The 17,837-nt window shown below is 43.9% G+C and overlaps 1 protein-coding gene across 4 annotated transcripts in view; it reads left to right on the top strand.

Moving 5' to 3' along the window:
- Positions 1-17,837, top strand: part of KLHDC8A (kelch domain containing 8A) — a 51,377-nt gene that overhangs the window by 30,421 nt on the left and 3,119 nt on the right. For all 4 annotated transcript variants that reach the window (XM_054979237.1, XM_054979238.1, XM_054979239.1 and 1 more), the window contains 3 exons: positions 6,976-7,028; positions 7,374-7,789; positions 10,568-10,732. In XM_054979237.1, the coding sequence (XP_054835212.1) occupies positions 7,414-7,789; positions 10,568-10,732 (541 nt within the window). In that variant the 5' untranslated portion in view covers positions 6,976-7,028; positions 7,374-7,413. The remainder of the gene's footprint in view (positions 1-6,975; positions 7,029-7,373; positions 7,790-10,567; positions 10,733-17,837) is intronic.

The raw sequence follows: 17,837 nt of genomic DNA, 5'->3' as shown, positions 1-17,837 counted from the left end.
GGAATTAAAAGGGATGCGGGGTGGGTGGGAATGCTGCTCTTCTTCCTCTAGTAATTCCCCTTCCAGGAAACAGGAGATTGTCCTATGAGCCCTGCAACATCACAGGGACCTCTGAACTCGTCAGGAGGAATGCCTAGAAAGGGTCGGTGAATGTACTCTGCTTTCTCCACCACTTCCAAATGGAAGATCAAAACAGCATCTGTAGTTGGGGGTGGGCCTTCGGCTAGGCTGTGGTCCTTGGCAGACAGCTAGGCACGACAACCCCTTATGCCTAGTAGTTAGCACACTTCCAGCTGCATCCTTAGGGTGGAACAACATTTTATGCCAGCAAATGCAGATTTCCTAAACAGGATAAAATGGAGAAGAGAAGAATGGCGTAAGCAACTTTGGGTTCCCATTGTGGAGAAAGGCAGGGGTACAAATTAAATACATTTATGCAGGGGAGTATTGCCAAAGAAAAAGCAATGAGAGAATCATGGAACAAGAAGTCACAGGGATACAGAGTATAACCGTGGACACTTACTAGTATTACCAGGCAGGAAAGGGATCTTTACCATTCCAATGATTGCATATTTTGTCCTGCAGATGCCTGTAGCTGTGATCGATTTGGTCTTGGGCAGTAGCTGTGGGCAAAGCAGTTTAAAATATGATGAAGGAGACGTTTGCAGGGAGGAATCAGGAGGGGAAGGGTTAAGCAAAAGCATTCCCCTCTCACCTACAAGTTCTTCCCCTGCAAACTCCCCTCATGCTCATATGATTATTACAAGGAGATGCATTACTCTTTGTTAGGAGCCCCATTTCCCCCTCAAAATAAGTATTTCTATCATCAGAGAATTATGCAGCTGAGTGTCTTCAAAGCCAAAGAAAATTCACTTAACTCAGATTCAAGATGAGCAGCTGCATTACAGAAGAGCAAGCAATTACTGGGAGGAAACATGTTGTAGTACATCTACTCTTTTGGGGATAGTGCCAATGTTATCTAAACTAGGCCATAACTTTAGCCTTAAATACACTTTATTAATTAACAATTAAGGGGCTCTTAAATCCCACAGAAATGATGCTTTTCCACAAAGGAATATAGTCTGGTCTGGTATCCCTGGTTTTCAAGTATGGTTGCCAGGCTCGCACCTGTGATCCGTGGATGCTGTTTGGGGACAGAGCTTGGGATGGAGGAGGGTCACTGATGCTTTGATGTCACATCTGGATGAAGACCAGAAAGTCATCTAACTGTCCCCCAAGTGATGCTTAAGGAATCCCCCTATCTCTATGGTAAATATCATAGAGATTGGGTCAATTCCTAGAGAGTTGCAGGGGAGAGGTTCTGTGATGTCACTTCCAGGTCTTCACCCTGCCAAAAGTGACATCAGAGTGTCAGCAATGCCCCCCCCACACACACACACCCCATTTTCTCCTGTTCTTCACTGAATTTAGGGCAGGCAAGAGGGCAGGGTTGGTGGAGTTGCAGTTCACTGTCACCCATGGTAGGCAACTGGCAACTCTATCTTCAACTTTTCCAGGCCTAGGTCCCAGAGAGTGGGCGGCACATGACTAGAAGAGTAAGGGATAAGAGTTATAACCCCACCAGTATCAAAATCAGAACTGTGTGGGCAGCAGACCAGCAGAGTCAGGAACAAGAAACACAAGCCAAGCTCCAGGAAAAGTTCCATAGTGAGGAGCAAACCATGAAAGAACCCTCTCTACCTTTGGTTTTGCCTCACCATTGTGCTGCTCCTCTGAGAGTACATGCAAAGAAAGGCTGGAGGCATGGCACCTTTGCTTTCTAGTCTTCCAAAAGGTAGTTCCGTAGTGGCTCACATTTTACCAAATGAGGCTCTGAGGGTCCCAGCTCATAGGATGAAAATAACATTCAAATTGTGAAGGTGTTATATGAGTATCTGCCAGTCATTCAAGTTGCCACATACATATTGATTCTGGCAAATAAAAACAGCAGTATTAGGGTTGCCAAGTCCCCCATCATCCCAAAAGACTTATGGGGTATGAATATCACATTGAATAACTATACTAATAGCAGTACTCCCACACACGACTAGCAATTGTATCATGATGTGTGTAGTTAGAATCAAGAGACTGAAGAAATGCACAATTTACCACACACTCAAAAAGAAAAACACCAATGAAATTAACTATGCAATAAATTAATGCCAGATGCTTTACATTTCCAATTTACAGTGGAGCAATAGTTAGAACACACAGGCATGCACAAAAGTCTTAAAAGAAGCCACCAAGAGTACAAGCTAATTGAGGGCTGTTAGATTTCAGTTTGCTGCCCTGAGAGTAAATTCTAAACCTTAGTTTCAAGGCCAAAGCCTGACCTTGCAATCCTCCCTACACCCCCTTTTCAAACTATTTCCCATGTTCCACCAAGAAGAAACAAAAACCATGGTTTCCATACCATGACATTCTGTACCACATAATGGGAAGGTCTAGATTTTCTTCTTACTTGTATATGTATGTAACCATTTGATAAAACAGGTATCTGTAATGTTCCACATACTGAGAAGACTTTTAACAATTTCCCCATATTTCTATTCAGTTATGAGTTACACTAACTAACCCCTGATAAATAGCCACTGAATTTACCAAGTGTAACTTGTGAACATGCTGTTATGAAAATCAGATTTCCAACTGTTTCCACTTTTTAGATTGTACTGCTGTTGTCCCTGCTGCCATTACAGTGTTTTCCAGTAACTTGTCACTTGCTGTGAGATGAAAATGTGCCCAGGGATCTGGGGACACTGCACAGCTAGAAGCTGTTGTTGTATTTACTTGTTCCTAGATAATAACAGCCAAGGTAGCATCAGCATTGGTGCAGTAGCAAGAAACTCATTCCTAGCTGAAAAAACAATCACTATATGCAGTTTGGATTTAAGATTGCCATTTGTGTGTAGTGTGTGTATGTGTTTCTTCCATATTCTATCTATTTTTCAGTTTAGAAACACTGGACTATATATAGAACTATATATAAAATTTTATAATGTGTTTGATCCTGTGAGCTACCTTGAGTTATCTCATGAGGAAGAGGCAAGGATATAAATTCAAAGAATGAATGAACAAATGAATGAATGAAATAGCAATCAGATTCCAACAGCATTAAGACCACAACAAATATAAAACAAAAAAAATTATACTACAGAAACTGGAGCCAAATTCTCCTGGACATCGGTGTTTTTTTGAATAATAATAATAATAATAATAATGGCCTTTTCCTAACCTCACAAGTCGTTCATACAAGTAGGGACCTGTAACAAAATATTGCGGGTTGTTTTCAGTTTGCCTATGATTTGCTGCAAAGGTAAGAACAGTCCCAGCTTTACAGTCATCCTACAGCAAGCAAAAATCAATCTGTTCTCCGCTTTCCAGGCAAGGAGCTCTGAGCAGGACTACTCTAGAGCAATCCCTTCCGGTACTGTTGCACAATCTATGGAAAGGCTGGAAAGGGGAGGGGGCCCTGTCCAACCCTTTTCAGGAATCCTTGTACCTCTGGCATAATGCTTGTTGGGACAGTCCCAGTGGGTGTGCTCTCAGAGCTCCAAGAACAGGTGGCAATGGGTTGTATGGTCTCCTCTTTCCAGAGATCCTTAGGTATGTGAGAGCTCCAAGCGTCACCTGACTGGCATGGGTGGCTTGCAGCAAAACCCACAAAGGATGCAATCCTTATGATCCAAGCCCCCCACCCCCACCCCAAGCTGGGCTCCAAGCCCAGAGACCCTAGATCCCCAATCATCTAGCTGCCTGGAGGACAGAGGGTCTCACTACATGAGACAAAATATACTCGAATTACACAGGTAATTCAAGTGTATTTTGTAATTTGAGTGTATTCGAGTGTAATACGAGTGTATTTTGTCTCATGTGGTTTGACCCAGAGTTTTGGAGCAGAAAGAGCATCCTGCACACTTTCTGCTGCAAGCTATAATGCCCCAAGCCTGCTCATGGGAAGAAGAGGAGGGGAAGCACATCATACCTAGAAACCCCTTGATCACCTGGACAATTGAGGCTGGCAGCACACAGGTTATGTGTTCTACTCCAAGCCTCCCCACCCGCACTACCACTCCATAGGTTTTTGCTGAGATCTCATAAGATCTTGTTCAGTTTTTTTTAAATAGTGATTTCTGCACTTGCACAGATATTGCTTCTCTGTTTTTTTGGGGGGGGGCTCTTTAGCCTTGTGTGTGTGTATGTTTTGGCATTTTTCTGTAAACCAGGAGGTTTTCCCGGGTTTGTAGTAAAATCCCACCCACCCCCAATACATGGCCTCCCTGGGTGGTTTTTTTGGTCTGCATTCTGGAGCCATGTTCAGAATTAAATATAGAAATTCCTAATGAGGGATAATTTATTTATTTTAAAAAGTTTATATGCTTTTTCTCCAGAGACATGCTCATGGTGACTCATCACAAAGCTTTAAAAGTCCCGGTAAAATCATAACAACCTAAGAATTACCAAAATTAAAACAAGGCATGAAAAGAAGTCAGGGACACAAAACAATGTTCAGCAGCTTAAAAAAATATTCATAAAATAGTTCTCAGGCTAAAAGCAGACCATAAAAGCACCTTGTAAAAAACTTGACACCTCAGTTTAAAGCCTGGGTTCAAAATGTTCTGGTCTGCCACCTAAAGGGCAGTAAGGTAGGTGCAGGGCAAGCCTCCCGTAGGAGAACATTCCACAGGTGAAGTGACACCTCTTTAATTGTTCTGACTCTGGAAGTCTCTCTCTCTCTCTCTCTAGTAAAGAGTCCAGTAGCACCTTTAAGACTAACCAACTTTACTGTAGCATAAGCTTTTGAGAACCACAGTTCTCTTTGTCAGCTTTCGAGAACCACAGTTCTCTTCGTCAGATGCATCTGACAAAGAGAACTATGGTTCTCGAAAGCTTATGCTGCAGTAAAGTTGGTTAGTCTTAAAGGTGTTACTGGACTCTTTACTATTTTGCTACTACAGACTAACTCGTCTAACTCTTCTGGATCTCTCTCTCTCTCTCTCTCTCTCTCTCTCTCTCTCTGCCCCAGCTTTGCAGGCTAAGGTACAAAGAGCAGGTCTTGGGAAGAGGATCTTATGTCAGATATATCTTCTTTCTTCAAAATTTAAAGAGTAAGATAATTGCCATCTATTCCCCTTGTAAGGTCATTAATGGGACAGGAGTCTTAAACTCCCTCCTGATCCTTTCCAATAGCCAAAGAGAAGGGCTTACTGTACCTCCTGTTGAATGCCATCATCCTGAACTAGGGATGCGTATGTATGTTCAGATAATAACAGAATCAAAATGCAACCCAAATCACATCTTTTTTAAAAATTAGTTAATTAATCTGCTTTCAGTAACTTCCAGCATTCAATAACAATCAGGAATTTTCAGATCTGACCATTATTCTGGCACCTCACTGTCTGGTTTCATTTTTCTGGGCAGTCAGAGGAGAGAGCAACACAGCATATATGTGCCTGACAGGGACATCTTTCAACTAGAAAAGTTTGCCAATGTTTCTGTTATTCAAAATTGTCCTAATTCATCTTCTTATGCCAATCATATCCCTATTTCTGTGCCACATTCTGCCAATTATCACACCGTTTCAACAGCTTTAAGACACCTTCCTGATATCTGGTTTCTCTTTGCATGAACATCCATGCCTTTTCCACAATGTAAAATAACCTTCTCTCATAACTACTCTAAGCCACAACGGGGGCGGGGGGGAGGGCGGAATGGACAAGTCATCTGTTCACATGTAAAGAAAGCAGGAACCTACTAGGTCTAATTTCATCCAAAATCAGAGGACATGGAGGGGGAAGTTTGCCAACTCTGGGGTGGGGAAATTCAGCAGAGTATAATGCCACAGAGTCCACTCTCTAAAGTAGCTATTTTCTTCAGGGGAACTGATACCTGTAGTTTAGAGATCAATTGTTTACTTAGGGAAATTCACAAGCCTCCCCTGCAGCCTGGTGGTAACCCTGGGGAGGGAAGCTGTGAATGAAATCAATTTGTATTTTAAAAATCCTCTCTCATTTCCTGCCCAATATAAACAAATAAATTGATTTAGCATAAGAACACAACACCCTGTAGTATCCCTCTGAAGAAGACTTGGGTCAGATGTGTTGAGAAAATGTTTGAGATCTTGGGAAGACCTGAAGATCCACTTCAACTCTTCGTACTATAAACAAATCTTAGGACTCCTCCCATTCCCACTCCTCCTGCTTTCAGCTCAGAAGGAGAAGCTGGCAGTGGTTCTCACCAGCAGTGTCCCCAGGACTTAAGAGATAGGGAGTGGACTGTTCCTCTCCCCTCCTGGACTGCTTGCAGATGATCACATATTTAGAAGCAAGCTTCAGAAAGTTATATTTTGCAGGCACTCTCACTGCAGCATTACATGAGTAAGGAGTTTTTTTGTAGCATGCCTGAGGTGTATCAGTTAAATTAAATTAGTGGCTAGAGTGGTAGGTTCAGGAAACAGAAGAGACAAACAAAAGCATGCCCTTTAAGGCACAATTTGCAACACTAGCTTCCTAATGAGGCCCAAGGCTTCTACCTGCATTCGCCTGAAGCTTAGGGACAGAGGGAGCAGCTGCCTCTCGCTATGCACATCTCTCCATCTTCCTAAATTTATTCCTCTCATATACATACTTGTCAGCTGTTCAAAGCAAGAGAGCAAAAATAATCCCTTGGCTTGTGATAGGAGCTTGTGACTCTGCCTGTGTTCTAACTAATGGGCTGTTCTCTCGCACTACCTCACAGCTCAGCACTGCTGCTGCATGAGGGGATGGGTGCTGGGATGGATGTTTCTGTAGCTGCTTCAGGAAGACAATGAAGGGCTTATCAAGAGAGACTTTGGGGAGGATTGCAGAAAGAATCTTTAGAGTAGGAGAAAATCTGATATGTCTGTCAGTTTTAGGGAACAGAGAGGGTGAGGAAACAAGTAAGTAAATCAAGCCTGTTTGTACTGTTGTTATTATTAAATTTATTTATTTATTTTAGGGACATGCTCCAGAAGATGTAGAAATGGAGGATTAACACAAGCTCAGTGGAAGGTATGGAAGCTGTCTGCATCTGTGGTGTCATTAGTAATTGTTGAGCTGGGGGAACAGAGACACATTGAGCGATTTGGATACTCTGATTTGGGTCCCCTAGAACATTATCAAAGACAGGAGGATTTCTACCCACAGAGTTCAACTTTGCTGTTGCAGTCCACAATGCTGCTCCTGGGGGCATAAACAGAACTGAGGGGCATTTTGGGCTGCAGTGGGAAGAGGAGGGGAGAAAGTCATACTCTGCAGCCAAAAATCAACCATAGGAATTCTCCAGCAGATCCAAAAATCTGTTTCTGATTAGCTTTTTCCTGTGCAAATGGCCTTGTTCTCTTTGTCTTTTTGCAGAATAAGTGGACTATCTGACAGGTGACAACTTGCCCCTGAGATGGAAGTGCCAAGCATCAAAGACTTCCAATGGAAAACTCTAGCTCCTTTGCCCAGCCCAAGGGTTTATTGCTCCCTGGTGGAGGCTGGTGGGCAAGTCTTTGCTATTGGGGGTTGTGATGACAATGGAACACCCATGGACTGTTTCGAGGTCTACTCTCCTGAAGCTAACCAGTGGAATTCTCTTCCCCCAATGCCCACTGCCAGGGCTGGAGTTGCTGTAGCTACCTTGGGCAAGAGGATAATGGTGATTGGAGGAGTTGGAGCTAACCAGATGCCCTTGAAGATTGTGGAGATGTACAACATAGATGAGGGCAAGTGGAAGAAGAGGAACTCCTTGAGGGAATCCTCTATGGGAATCTCCGTGTCTGTAAAAGGTAAGAAAGATCCTCCGGCTACTGGAAATTGTGGTAAAATAACAGTGGAGATTAGAGAAGATCTCCCCACTCCCCCGTTTCTTTTAATTAATTTGATTGGCAAGGCAGAGTGATTTTTCTTTTTCCTCAGAGACAGATATGGTCAATGGGGAGCTATAAAGTAATTTCTGCTATACTGTGAATACGTCCTGGCTCTGACCTCTCTTAGGCCTGAATTATTGGAATGACCAACTTTGACTTGCTCATTGTAAGATCAGGAGCTTTTCAACAATCTGGCCTAGAACGAGCTGTGATATTTGTGTTGTAATTGGAGTGCACCATCTGTTCTTATGACCTGCTCGTTGCTTGTTAAAAACAACTGTCAGGCATGTTATGTATTCCTGCCAAATACAGCATGGCCTGTTTTCTGCAGAATTGCTTGTATAGTTCTTGAAGGATAAATAATCCCAACAAAAAGTAACTTCTGGTGCATGGGATAAACTCAAAAGTTATTTTTTCCGGAGCAGCACATGAGGAACATACGGCCATTGTTCTGAAAGCTGTGTGTCAAGCTGTGGTTGCTTAGCAGAGCCTCCAACTTCCTTTATTTGCCATCTAACAGTGGCTCCATGCCTCAGTCACCAAGCTACGGTTGAGAACCTGAGAAGTTTGTTTGCGATGCAATAAGATCAACTGTTGTTAGAAAAAAGAAAACCAGAGTTTCCACTTTACTCAAGGAAGCCTTTGACTGCCTAAATGGGACCTATGGGTCTTGGCTGAAATAGGAGAGAGGCATCAGTTGGAACTGAGCCAGGGTCACCAGGTGCGCACTGTTCACTGCTGTCCTTTACTTGTGAAAATTTATATGGATGATGTAGGCCAATACATAGTGGGAGGGACTGCTATGGAGAAGTTCTGGCCTTACAATAGGAATGGAAGTAAATTACCTATAGGATCCTTTGTAGCCATACAAATGAATAAGTATTTCTGTGTAATATGAAGCTATCATGAGATGCACACTGGACGTGGCAAAGATTGGTTTCTTTTAAAATTGGACTGTAATAGAAATATAAAATGTACACTCTCGTCTATATGAACAACAATCACACTGGCATAAGAAAAAAGCATTCATTAATTTTGTGTGTGAAGATTGTCTAAGAGCCATTTTGGTTTCTGATTTCTGGGTAAAAAGTTCAAAAATGGAATCGCCAGTTCAAAAAGAGAGGCTTAGCAAGAGTAACAGTGCAGTCCTAAACGGAGGCACTGTTCTAAGCCCATTGACTCGAATGGACTCAGAATGGTGTAACTCTATTTAGGACTGCACGGTGAGTCAAGGAAAACCCAAGCCAAGACTGAGCAGCGTGTCTCTGATCAGGATGGAGCTTTACAAACAATATGTTGGACTGGACTATCCAGTCTTTTCATCAAAACTGTGGTGCATTCGGCTCTGCAAAGGGCCAGGACAGAAAACTATTGTACAATCTCTGGCCACTTCTGGGCTATACATATGCACCCTCTACAGCAGTGGTGCCTGTGGGGCACAATTGTGCCCACCAGCACTGCCAAGTATTCTTAGAAAGTGGGTGGACTAGGAATACCAATCCCCTGCTAGGGAAGGGGGATCCCCCACTCTCACCCTTTGCCCCCTGCCACTGATTACCTGGCCAGTGGGGGGAGGGGGAGACAGTGGAATGCACCTCCCAGGGTGCACTTCCAGGCAGCGCAACACACTGCCCTGGAAACACTCCTTCACTGAACTGATTTGGGCCCCAAACGGGTGCTCGGGTATACACAAAGCATGTGCGCACTCCTGGGCTGTGTGATGTCATCACGTCCTGGAAATGACATCATCACAAACGACAATAAAGGTGTGTGCTGGGTGTGCTATCTCTGGCCAGGACGTTAAGGGGACCTGGCAACCCTAGGGTGAGCCTGTGGGGAGGGGGTGTTTTTGAAAGCATGGCTTCTGATTAGCCATTGGAGTATTGATTGACTGTGCAGATTTTTTAAAACATTGCTTTGGCAGAAACTGCTTCCACAGTAGAAGGATCTTCACTGTGTGACTGAAGGTAAGCTGTAGCAGCTATTTTGTGGCTACCTCCCTCTCTTGCAGGAGCTATTTTGTGGCAGCCATATTGTTGCGGTAGCCAGCCACCACACTGGACCAGAATTCCAAATTTGCCCGCCAGGTCAAAAAGGTTGCGGCCCCCTGCTTTACAGTCCTGTAAGGATACTGTATAGCAGGGATCCCCAACAAGGTGATTACAGCTGCTTATATCTCCCACAGCACATCAGACCTGGCAGAGACCAAACAGGGTCTGTCACATTTTTATCATGCTTTTCCTCCATGGAATTTAGGAAGTCCTTATCTCTATGATATCCTCACAGCAACCCTGTGAGGTATGGCAGAGTATTCCTGACCCAAGGTCACTCAGCAGGCTTCATGGCTAAACAGCTATTTGAACCTTGGTATCTCCAATATTAGCCCAACATCCTAACCATTCTACTACACAGGCTCTGAGTGTGCCAGGATGGGACAGCTCATACATAGAAAGCAAAGGCCACTAAGAGGATCTGGTAATATGGACAAAATGATGGGTTTCATTTTTGGGATATAAAGTGTGGATCCTGAGTTTATAAGGGTTAACTTGGGGGTTGGGAATTTGGCAGGGTTACTTATTTCTGCTATCATCTATTTTTAGCTGTGGAGAGGTGAAACAACTTCTTCAAGGACTGCCGATATAAGCCAGAAGCCATATTTTTTCTTTTGACTCTTCTGCCTTTTGTGGTTTTGTTCAGATTACAGGATCTATGCAGCAGGTGGAATGGGAGTGGATCTGCGCCCTCACAATTACATGCAGCATTATGACATGCTGAAGGACATTTGGGTGTCGCTAGCAAACATGCCCACACCCAGGTATGCTGCCACCTCCTTCTTGCGGGGCACAAAGATTTATGTACTAGGTAAGAAACAAGCCTCTCCTCTTACTTATTGAATAGGATTATCACACTCCATGTACTTATTTGTCTAGAGCTTTAGAAAATCTATTCCACATTGCCTTTCCATATCAGTGTTGTTATTTCTGTCAAGAATTTTGGGAAAACTGTAAAGAATAATGGATAAGAGAGAAACTTGGCAGCTGAGGTTACTGTAATACATGGACCTTTGAAGACTGTAGAAAACACCAGTTTGTTCAAAATGCAGTGGCCAGGTTCTTGTTGGTGATAGCATACAAGGGTTGTATCTCCCCTGTGCCAAAAGATCTGCACTAGCTGTCTATCTGTTATCACACAATTTGAAGTAGTGGTTAAGGCCCTAAATGGTTTAGGACCAGGGTACCTAAGAGACACCCTCCTTCTATATTTTTGATAAATAAATCATTATGTAGGCCCCAGAAACCTAATTAAAGGATTCCATGTTTGGGCCGTCAGCAGAGTCTATCGTTAAGCATAGGTAAAAGTAAAGGTAGTTCCCTGTGCAAGCACCGAGTCATTACTGGCCCACAGGGGGACGTTGCATCACGACGTTTTCTTGGCAGACTTTTTACGGGGTGGTTTGCCATTGCCTTCTCCAGTCATCTACACTTTACTCCCAGGAACCTGGCTACTCATTTTACCGACCTCGGAAGGATAAAAGGCTGAGTCAACCTTGAGCTGGCTACTTGAATCTGGCTTCTGCCAGGATCGAATTCAGGTCGTGAGTAGAGATGGGCACGAACAGGAAAAAAACGAACATGATGTTCGTTGTTCGTTGCCATCCATGAACAGGGACTCAAGAACAACCACAAACACGGCCCTGTTCACGAGCATGTTCGTGGTTGGCTGTTTGTGGGGGCCAGCAGGCTCTCCTCCAGCCATCATCCAAGTTAAGATCCCTACTGCACCACTCCCAGAAACCTGACCTGAGCAGGCACCAGGAAAGGTACCAATAATAAATAATAGCTTGGCCCAGAGCCTGGCAGCAGCCCTGGAACTTGAAGGGGTAGCCCTGGAACTTGAAGGGGTAGATCCCTTCCGCACCACTCCCAGAAACCTTACCTGATCAGGCAGCAGGAAAGGTACCAATAATAAATAATAGCTTGGCCCAGAGCCTGGCAGCAGCCCTGGAACTTGAAGGAGTAGATTCCTATCTCACCACACACAAAGAAAATTCAAGCTTCAATGCACTCTCTCTATCAAAATGCCAACAGCAACTCTATCCCTCTCCACTGTCTGCAAACTAAGCCAGAGCTGGGATCCTCCCTCCCCCCTGCTCTTTGCTCCCTTGTAACAAATTTGGAGCTCCACACTTGAAAGGAAGACTTGTCTATCAAGCTAAATTGGACTTAGGTTGGGATTTCCAGGGCAACAGCAGGAGTTCAAACAGAGTTCAGACAATCCCTGCCTATGTTGCCAGGGAATTGATTGCAGGTGCCAGACTGTCTGGCTTGACGAACAGCAATGAAAGAGGCTTGCAACGACCATCTGTTTGTTTAGAATGGGGCCTCATGAACAGCTTGTTTGCGAACAGCTGATTCGGCTGTTCATGGCTTTTTTTTTTGTTCGTATTGCTGTTCGCGCCCATTTCTAGTGAGTAGTACTGCAGCTTACCACTCTGTGCCACGGGGCTCTTCCATCGTTAGGCATGTTAGGAAGTGTGATTATAGGGGGTCGTGAACTGGTTATGCTGGGTTGGTGTGTGCACAGGAGAGAAAATAATAAAAGCATACACTTGGTTTATATTTAGAAAAGAAACAAGAGTCCTTTTATTGAAGGAACTCCATACTGTGATAGGAAAGGAGGAGAGACAGATCCTAACTACCTATCTAGTCTAAGGATGGATATGGATTGCAGGGCAAGGCCTGCATCCATGCTGCCAAGATGGAGGGAGGAGAAGGCAAGAGATGTTGCCTGGAACAAAACCAGGAAGAGAAGGGGAGAGAGGGAGGAAGTCAGGAGGAGGAAATCCTGAGAATAGCAATCTGCATATTAAAGTACAGTCACAGCAGTAAACAATAGTAAACAGTAAACAGAGTGCCCTGACCTCTATCTTTCTAACTCTTTGGTTTGTCCCCCTCTGAAACCTGAGGAGAGAGACAGTGCTGGATCCTCCTCTTCCAACAATTTTCAGCTCACTAGTTAAGGTTCTTATTTCAAACATTTACTCCTGGTACCTCTACCCACATAACTAAGGCAGCTGGAGATGTGGCCTTCTCAGTGGTGGTGCCTCACATGTGCCTACCCTTTGAAGCTTTGCTAAGGTTGCTAATAACCTAGAGAAAAAAATCAAGAGTCCAGTAACACCTATAAGAATAACAAAATTTGTGGTAGGGTATGAGGTTTCATGAGTCTCACAGCTCTTTTCTTCAGATGCAGCTAGAACGTGAGTCCATCTGTCCTTATATCTTAGAGAGTGGTGTTATTACAGGAGCCGAATGGCAATAGCCAATGAACGACAATAGCAGGCGTGATTGGATAGGATGGAGTAAGCAGAGGGGTAGTGGGTGTGGAGAAATCAGCATTGGTAATTAGATAGGAAACCTAGGTCTCGATTCAGTCCAGGTGGATGCATTGTCTTGAGCTTCATTATCATTGCGCCCACTGGCAGCTGTGTCTCATGAAAGCTCATACCCTACCACAAATTTTGTTAGTCTTATAGGTGCTACAGGACTCTTGCTCTTTTCTACTGCTACAGACAGACTAACGCAGTTTCAAACAGCAAAACTGAATACAAGTTTTCTATTGAAATTGCCCTTCTTGCCTTCTTTTCCTGTAGGGTGACCAGATGCTAAATCTGGGAAGAGTTTCCCATATTGCCTGCCCTGTCTGTATGGGGGGTAACAGCCTTCCCCTTCCCCTGCCATGGAAGATTCCAGAGCAATAAATTATTTATGTGGCTAGGATTTTTAGTATAAATGTGTGATATTTTATTGCTAGCAGAAAGTCATTTGCTAGGAAGAATTTGTTTTTGTGACAATCAGTGGTGGCATCTAGCACACTTGACAACACTTTTTTATTGTGGTCTTTTTTTAAAAAGCCTCTTCTGATCTGCAGTTTTTCCCCCTTGATGAACATGTAGATGCCATTTGTGTTCTGCAAGTGAATATTTGCAAGTTTGCTGCAGAGCCCTTTATTAAATTTTTTACAGCTCTAGGCCCCACAGAGTTCTCTGAAATCTTCAGGCCTGAAGTTATGAACTGGAAGCAGGTGAAGAAATATTTTAGTTTCATGTATAAAATAATGCGTGGCATTTTGTTGCCATTAAAGCCCAACTCTGTCCTTTACTCACTGTTGAGTTCCTGGCCATATGTTGCTGGGCATCAGCAAAATAAACAAAATGCATAGTGAAGTAAAGTGACATCATGAACAGGAAAACCGGAGACCCGCTTAGCCACATGGGTATCATTCCCTGATACCTCTGTGTTTGAGTTCCTAGCTATCTTAAGCAAATAAGCAGACACACAAGAAATGTTAAAAGATAATCAGAATGCCTAATTCAGTCCAGTTTCATAATATTGGCTGTTAGGGGATGTGCAATTCAGTATATCCAGTCTGAATATTAGAAGTTGCCAGGTCTTCTTACCCTCCCAGCGGGCCAATTTGAGCCCAATTCAGCCTGCTGCAAAGCGCAGGAGCGCTTTTGGAATAGTGTGATGATGATCATGCGCCATCCTAGGAGTGCACCTGGGAGGCCCATTTCTGAGCTTTTACCCCCTGCTGACCAGATGATAGAGGGTGGAGGGTGGGAGCACAGGATCTGCATGGAACTGCATGTTAGTGAGAGCCGCAGCGCTATCCGTCCAACTATTTGGTCTAGTTTTCTTTAAAAATAGATCCTCCAGACCCATGGAAAGTCTCCCCCATAGGGGATAATGCAACCAAATATACTGGGCTTCCTGAAAAAAAGTATTTTTGGACTCAAATATCAGAAATCCTTGTAAGATGTAAAAAAACATTTAAAAAAGACTGGGCTACATTAAAATTCAGAGCAGATTAGAAATGCTCCCCAATTTATTTTCACCTATCCTATCAGAAAATGTTTGAACTGGCTGAATATTTTTTCTACTTAACAGTTCCAAAATATCGACGTTCTTTTATGTTACTCAGATGCAATGCATAATCTTCCGCTAAGACGAAGGGTCATTTTAGTAAAATGCCCCCTGAGAAGTGCTATTGTATCCGTTGTTCGGATCAAGTTGATTTAACTGCCCATATCCTTTTTAACTGCCCCTGTTACAATCTGCTCCACAACCAACATATTACTCCCTGGACTGACCGTCTACAGAATATTTCTGAACAACAGAAACTAAAGATCTTGCTGTCAGGCAAGATAAGAAAATGCACATGTGATCTAGCCATATTTATCCATGGAGTCATAAATTATTTATAAAATACCTGACATATGGCTTGTGGTCTGTTAAGTTACAGGGAAAGGGGGAAAAACTCTCTTTATGTTCTCATGGAATTTTTGTGTTTATTTACAAAATTTGTTTTGTTTCCAAAATGGTGTACAAGATGCTAAAGCAAACAAAAGGTATTACAAAATGTTAAAGTTGCAATAATAAAACCAACATCAAAAAAAACCAAGGCAAGAAGGGTCAGGAAGTTATGTTGGAACAAAAATAGTTTCCACTTTCTGTGGAACACCCACAGAGATGGAGGTCAGTGAAATGCTCAAAAGAAGGGTGTTCCAAGACACCAGGGCAGCAGTAAAAAAGGCTGAGCTTTATGCAGTTGTTAAATAAATTGGTACCTGAATGAGAGGTTCATTTTTAGATCAAGGGGAGATTCACACAGAATTAGGAATTTCCTGAGATATCCAGGACTGAGACCATTTGGGCTCTTTAGGTCAAAGCCAACAACTTGAATGATACAGAACCATTTAAAAACATATTATTTAGTTTTATGTATCTCCTGTCTTATCCCAAGGTAACTAAGATTGCCAGCTGGCCCTGCTTCTGTGCTTTAATAGCATTTGGACACCCAGAAATGTATCAGGTGAAGCTTTGTCTAGCATATGTCCATGCCAGGAAATGGTTCACCTGCTAAATTTGTGTTTATCACACTAGAACATTACATGCATTACAGAGATGTCACCTAAAACTATATCTCTGCGTTGAGTTCTACCCTTCTCTGCTTCATATATAAGGATACTCACATCATGTTGTGCATTTCCCCACTTTTGCCTCTTGTAGGGGTGGAAAAACTCCAGTAGTGTTGCTCTTAAATAATGGGATGAATGTTCCCACAAGTTACAGAGAAAAGGATGACAAACTGGATATCAAGAATGCTGTTTTGGTGTTTTGTTTCAGTGGTATGAGTAGTTTGGTTGTTTCTTTATTTTCCTGTTCTCCCGTCCTCTCAGTATTATAGTAACAAAGTTACTGGAGAGCTAAGGCCTGAGAAAGCATAACAGTGTCAAACAGGTTTCTTGTATGACTGATTCAGACATATCATGGAACAGAAAGGCTTTACATTGTTTTTGACAGGAAAAGCACCCCAACTCTACTTATCTTCAAAATACCTAAAGTCCCTAGTGGACTCCCTGGCTAACCAGCAGACCACCTAATCCTCCCACCAGGACCAGCGCGTCTGTGGAGGCGGGTCCAGCAGCCACCTCGAGCGCTGAAGTGCTGGTGGGGGCGCGCACCGCAGAGCTGGTGGTGACAGCACTGGCAGCTGAGCAGGAGGGCTGGGAAGCTGCCCAGGTGACGCCCTGGCCGCCTGCTGCACCTGGTCCACAGCTGCTGCGCTCATCCAGGAGCGCGTGCTGGCAGCGGCAGTGCGGGCCAGTCTGAGCAGGCAGCCTCCCAGCCCTCCTGCTCAGTTGCCCCACGCTGCTGCCGCCACCTGCACACAGCTGCGCGCCAGGCACAGCAGGTGGCCAGGGTGGCGCGGGGCAACTGAGGGGGAGGGCTGGGAGGCCACCCGCGCGCCATCCCAGCTGCCTGCCATGCCAATGGGGCCAGCTTGCAGAGGCATGCTGTGTGATGATGTCATATGCAGTGACATCATCATGCAGTCTGGGTGTGCACGCATGGGGGAGGCAACAGCCCTGAAGCTGCCCCTGGCCTCAGGCGCCAGAAACTCTGGCACCGGCCCTGCCTCCCACCCAAACCAAACAACTCTCAACTCTGTCAGCTGGCCAGTATTTAAACTGTCAAGCCCACCCCGCTGCCCCCGCCATTCCAAGCCTCTGTTTAAAAGCGAATGACTGAGGCTCTGGGAGGGCAGAACTTGAAACCATCCTTCACAACGTGATGGCAGCCAATATTCTCTTGCTCTTCACATGGATATGCAACATACTGTAGGCATGAGTCTCGAGCTAAGAAGTCAAGTTCCAGCTGGATCTTTAAAATCCATCTGCTTCCATATGACTCCTTCTGACCTCCTGCATCATGGACTCTCCCATATACTGCAAGCTTGATAAAGACTGTTTCTGCATACTACTCTATGGCAGCCATGAATGATGTAAAGAATACTTCAGTGATCAAGTATTTTACTTCAAGGAAACTTGTCCAGTGGGACTAGAGAGGGAATGAAATGTGCTGATCAAGATGGACAGCTATAGTTATTAAGAAAGAAACGGACAAGACAAGCTTTCTATAGAAACACTTTGCAAGAAATGATACTCTATAAATGTACCTTACATTTTGTATGAAAAGCACCCTTACAACTAAAATCAAAAGATCTGTCTGTTAGATAAAGAGAACGTTATGCTATTCAAGCCACTATGGCCTTGGAGTAGGACTGAATTCTATTAGTACCTATGTCAAAGCCATCAGTATTGTTAAAGTGCTGTGGAGGACCTTAGTTTTTAGTGATTATCTCCTATCAAGGCTGCTTAGTCCAGAGAGAGCCAATTTCTATGTTCTCATGGCCACCCTGTACTCCAAATGAACTACAGAATTTTCTGTATGACTGAACTTCTTCATAAATGGGGAGACTGTAATAAAGTTGCCACCACTTAAGCAGTAATAACTGCAGAATAACTGAGCAGTCTTCTAGTGGCAATGATTGACTTCTTATGGGCCTCCTTTACCTTCCTTTGCACTCTCCACAAGTCCCATCTCACCTCCTCTTGCCAAAT

Source organism: Eublepharis macularius, chromosome 5 (assembly GCF_028583425.1).
Source record: "Eublepharis macularius isolate TG4126 chromosome 5, MPM_Emac_v1.0, whole genome shotgun sequence".
Taxonomy (NCBI): domain Eukaryota; kingdom Metazoa; phylum Chordata; class Lepidosauria; order Squamata; family Eublepharidae; genus Eublepharis; species Eublepharis macularius.
The sequence above is the reverse complement of the archived record's forward strand: the minus strand, read 5'-3'. Positions and strand labels throughout refer to the sequence as shown.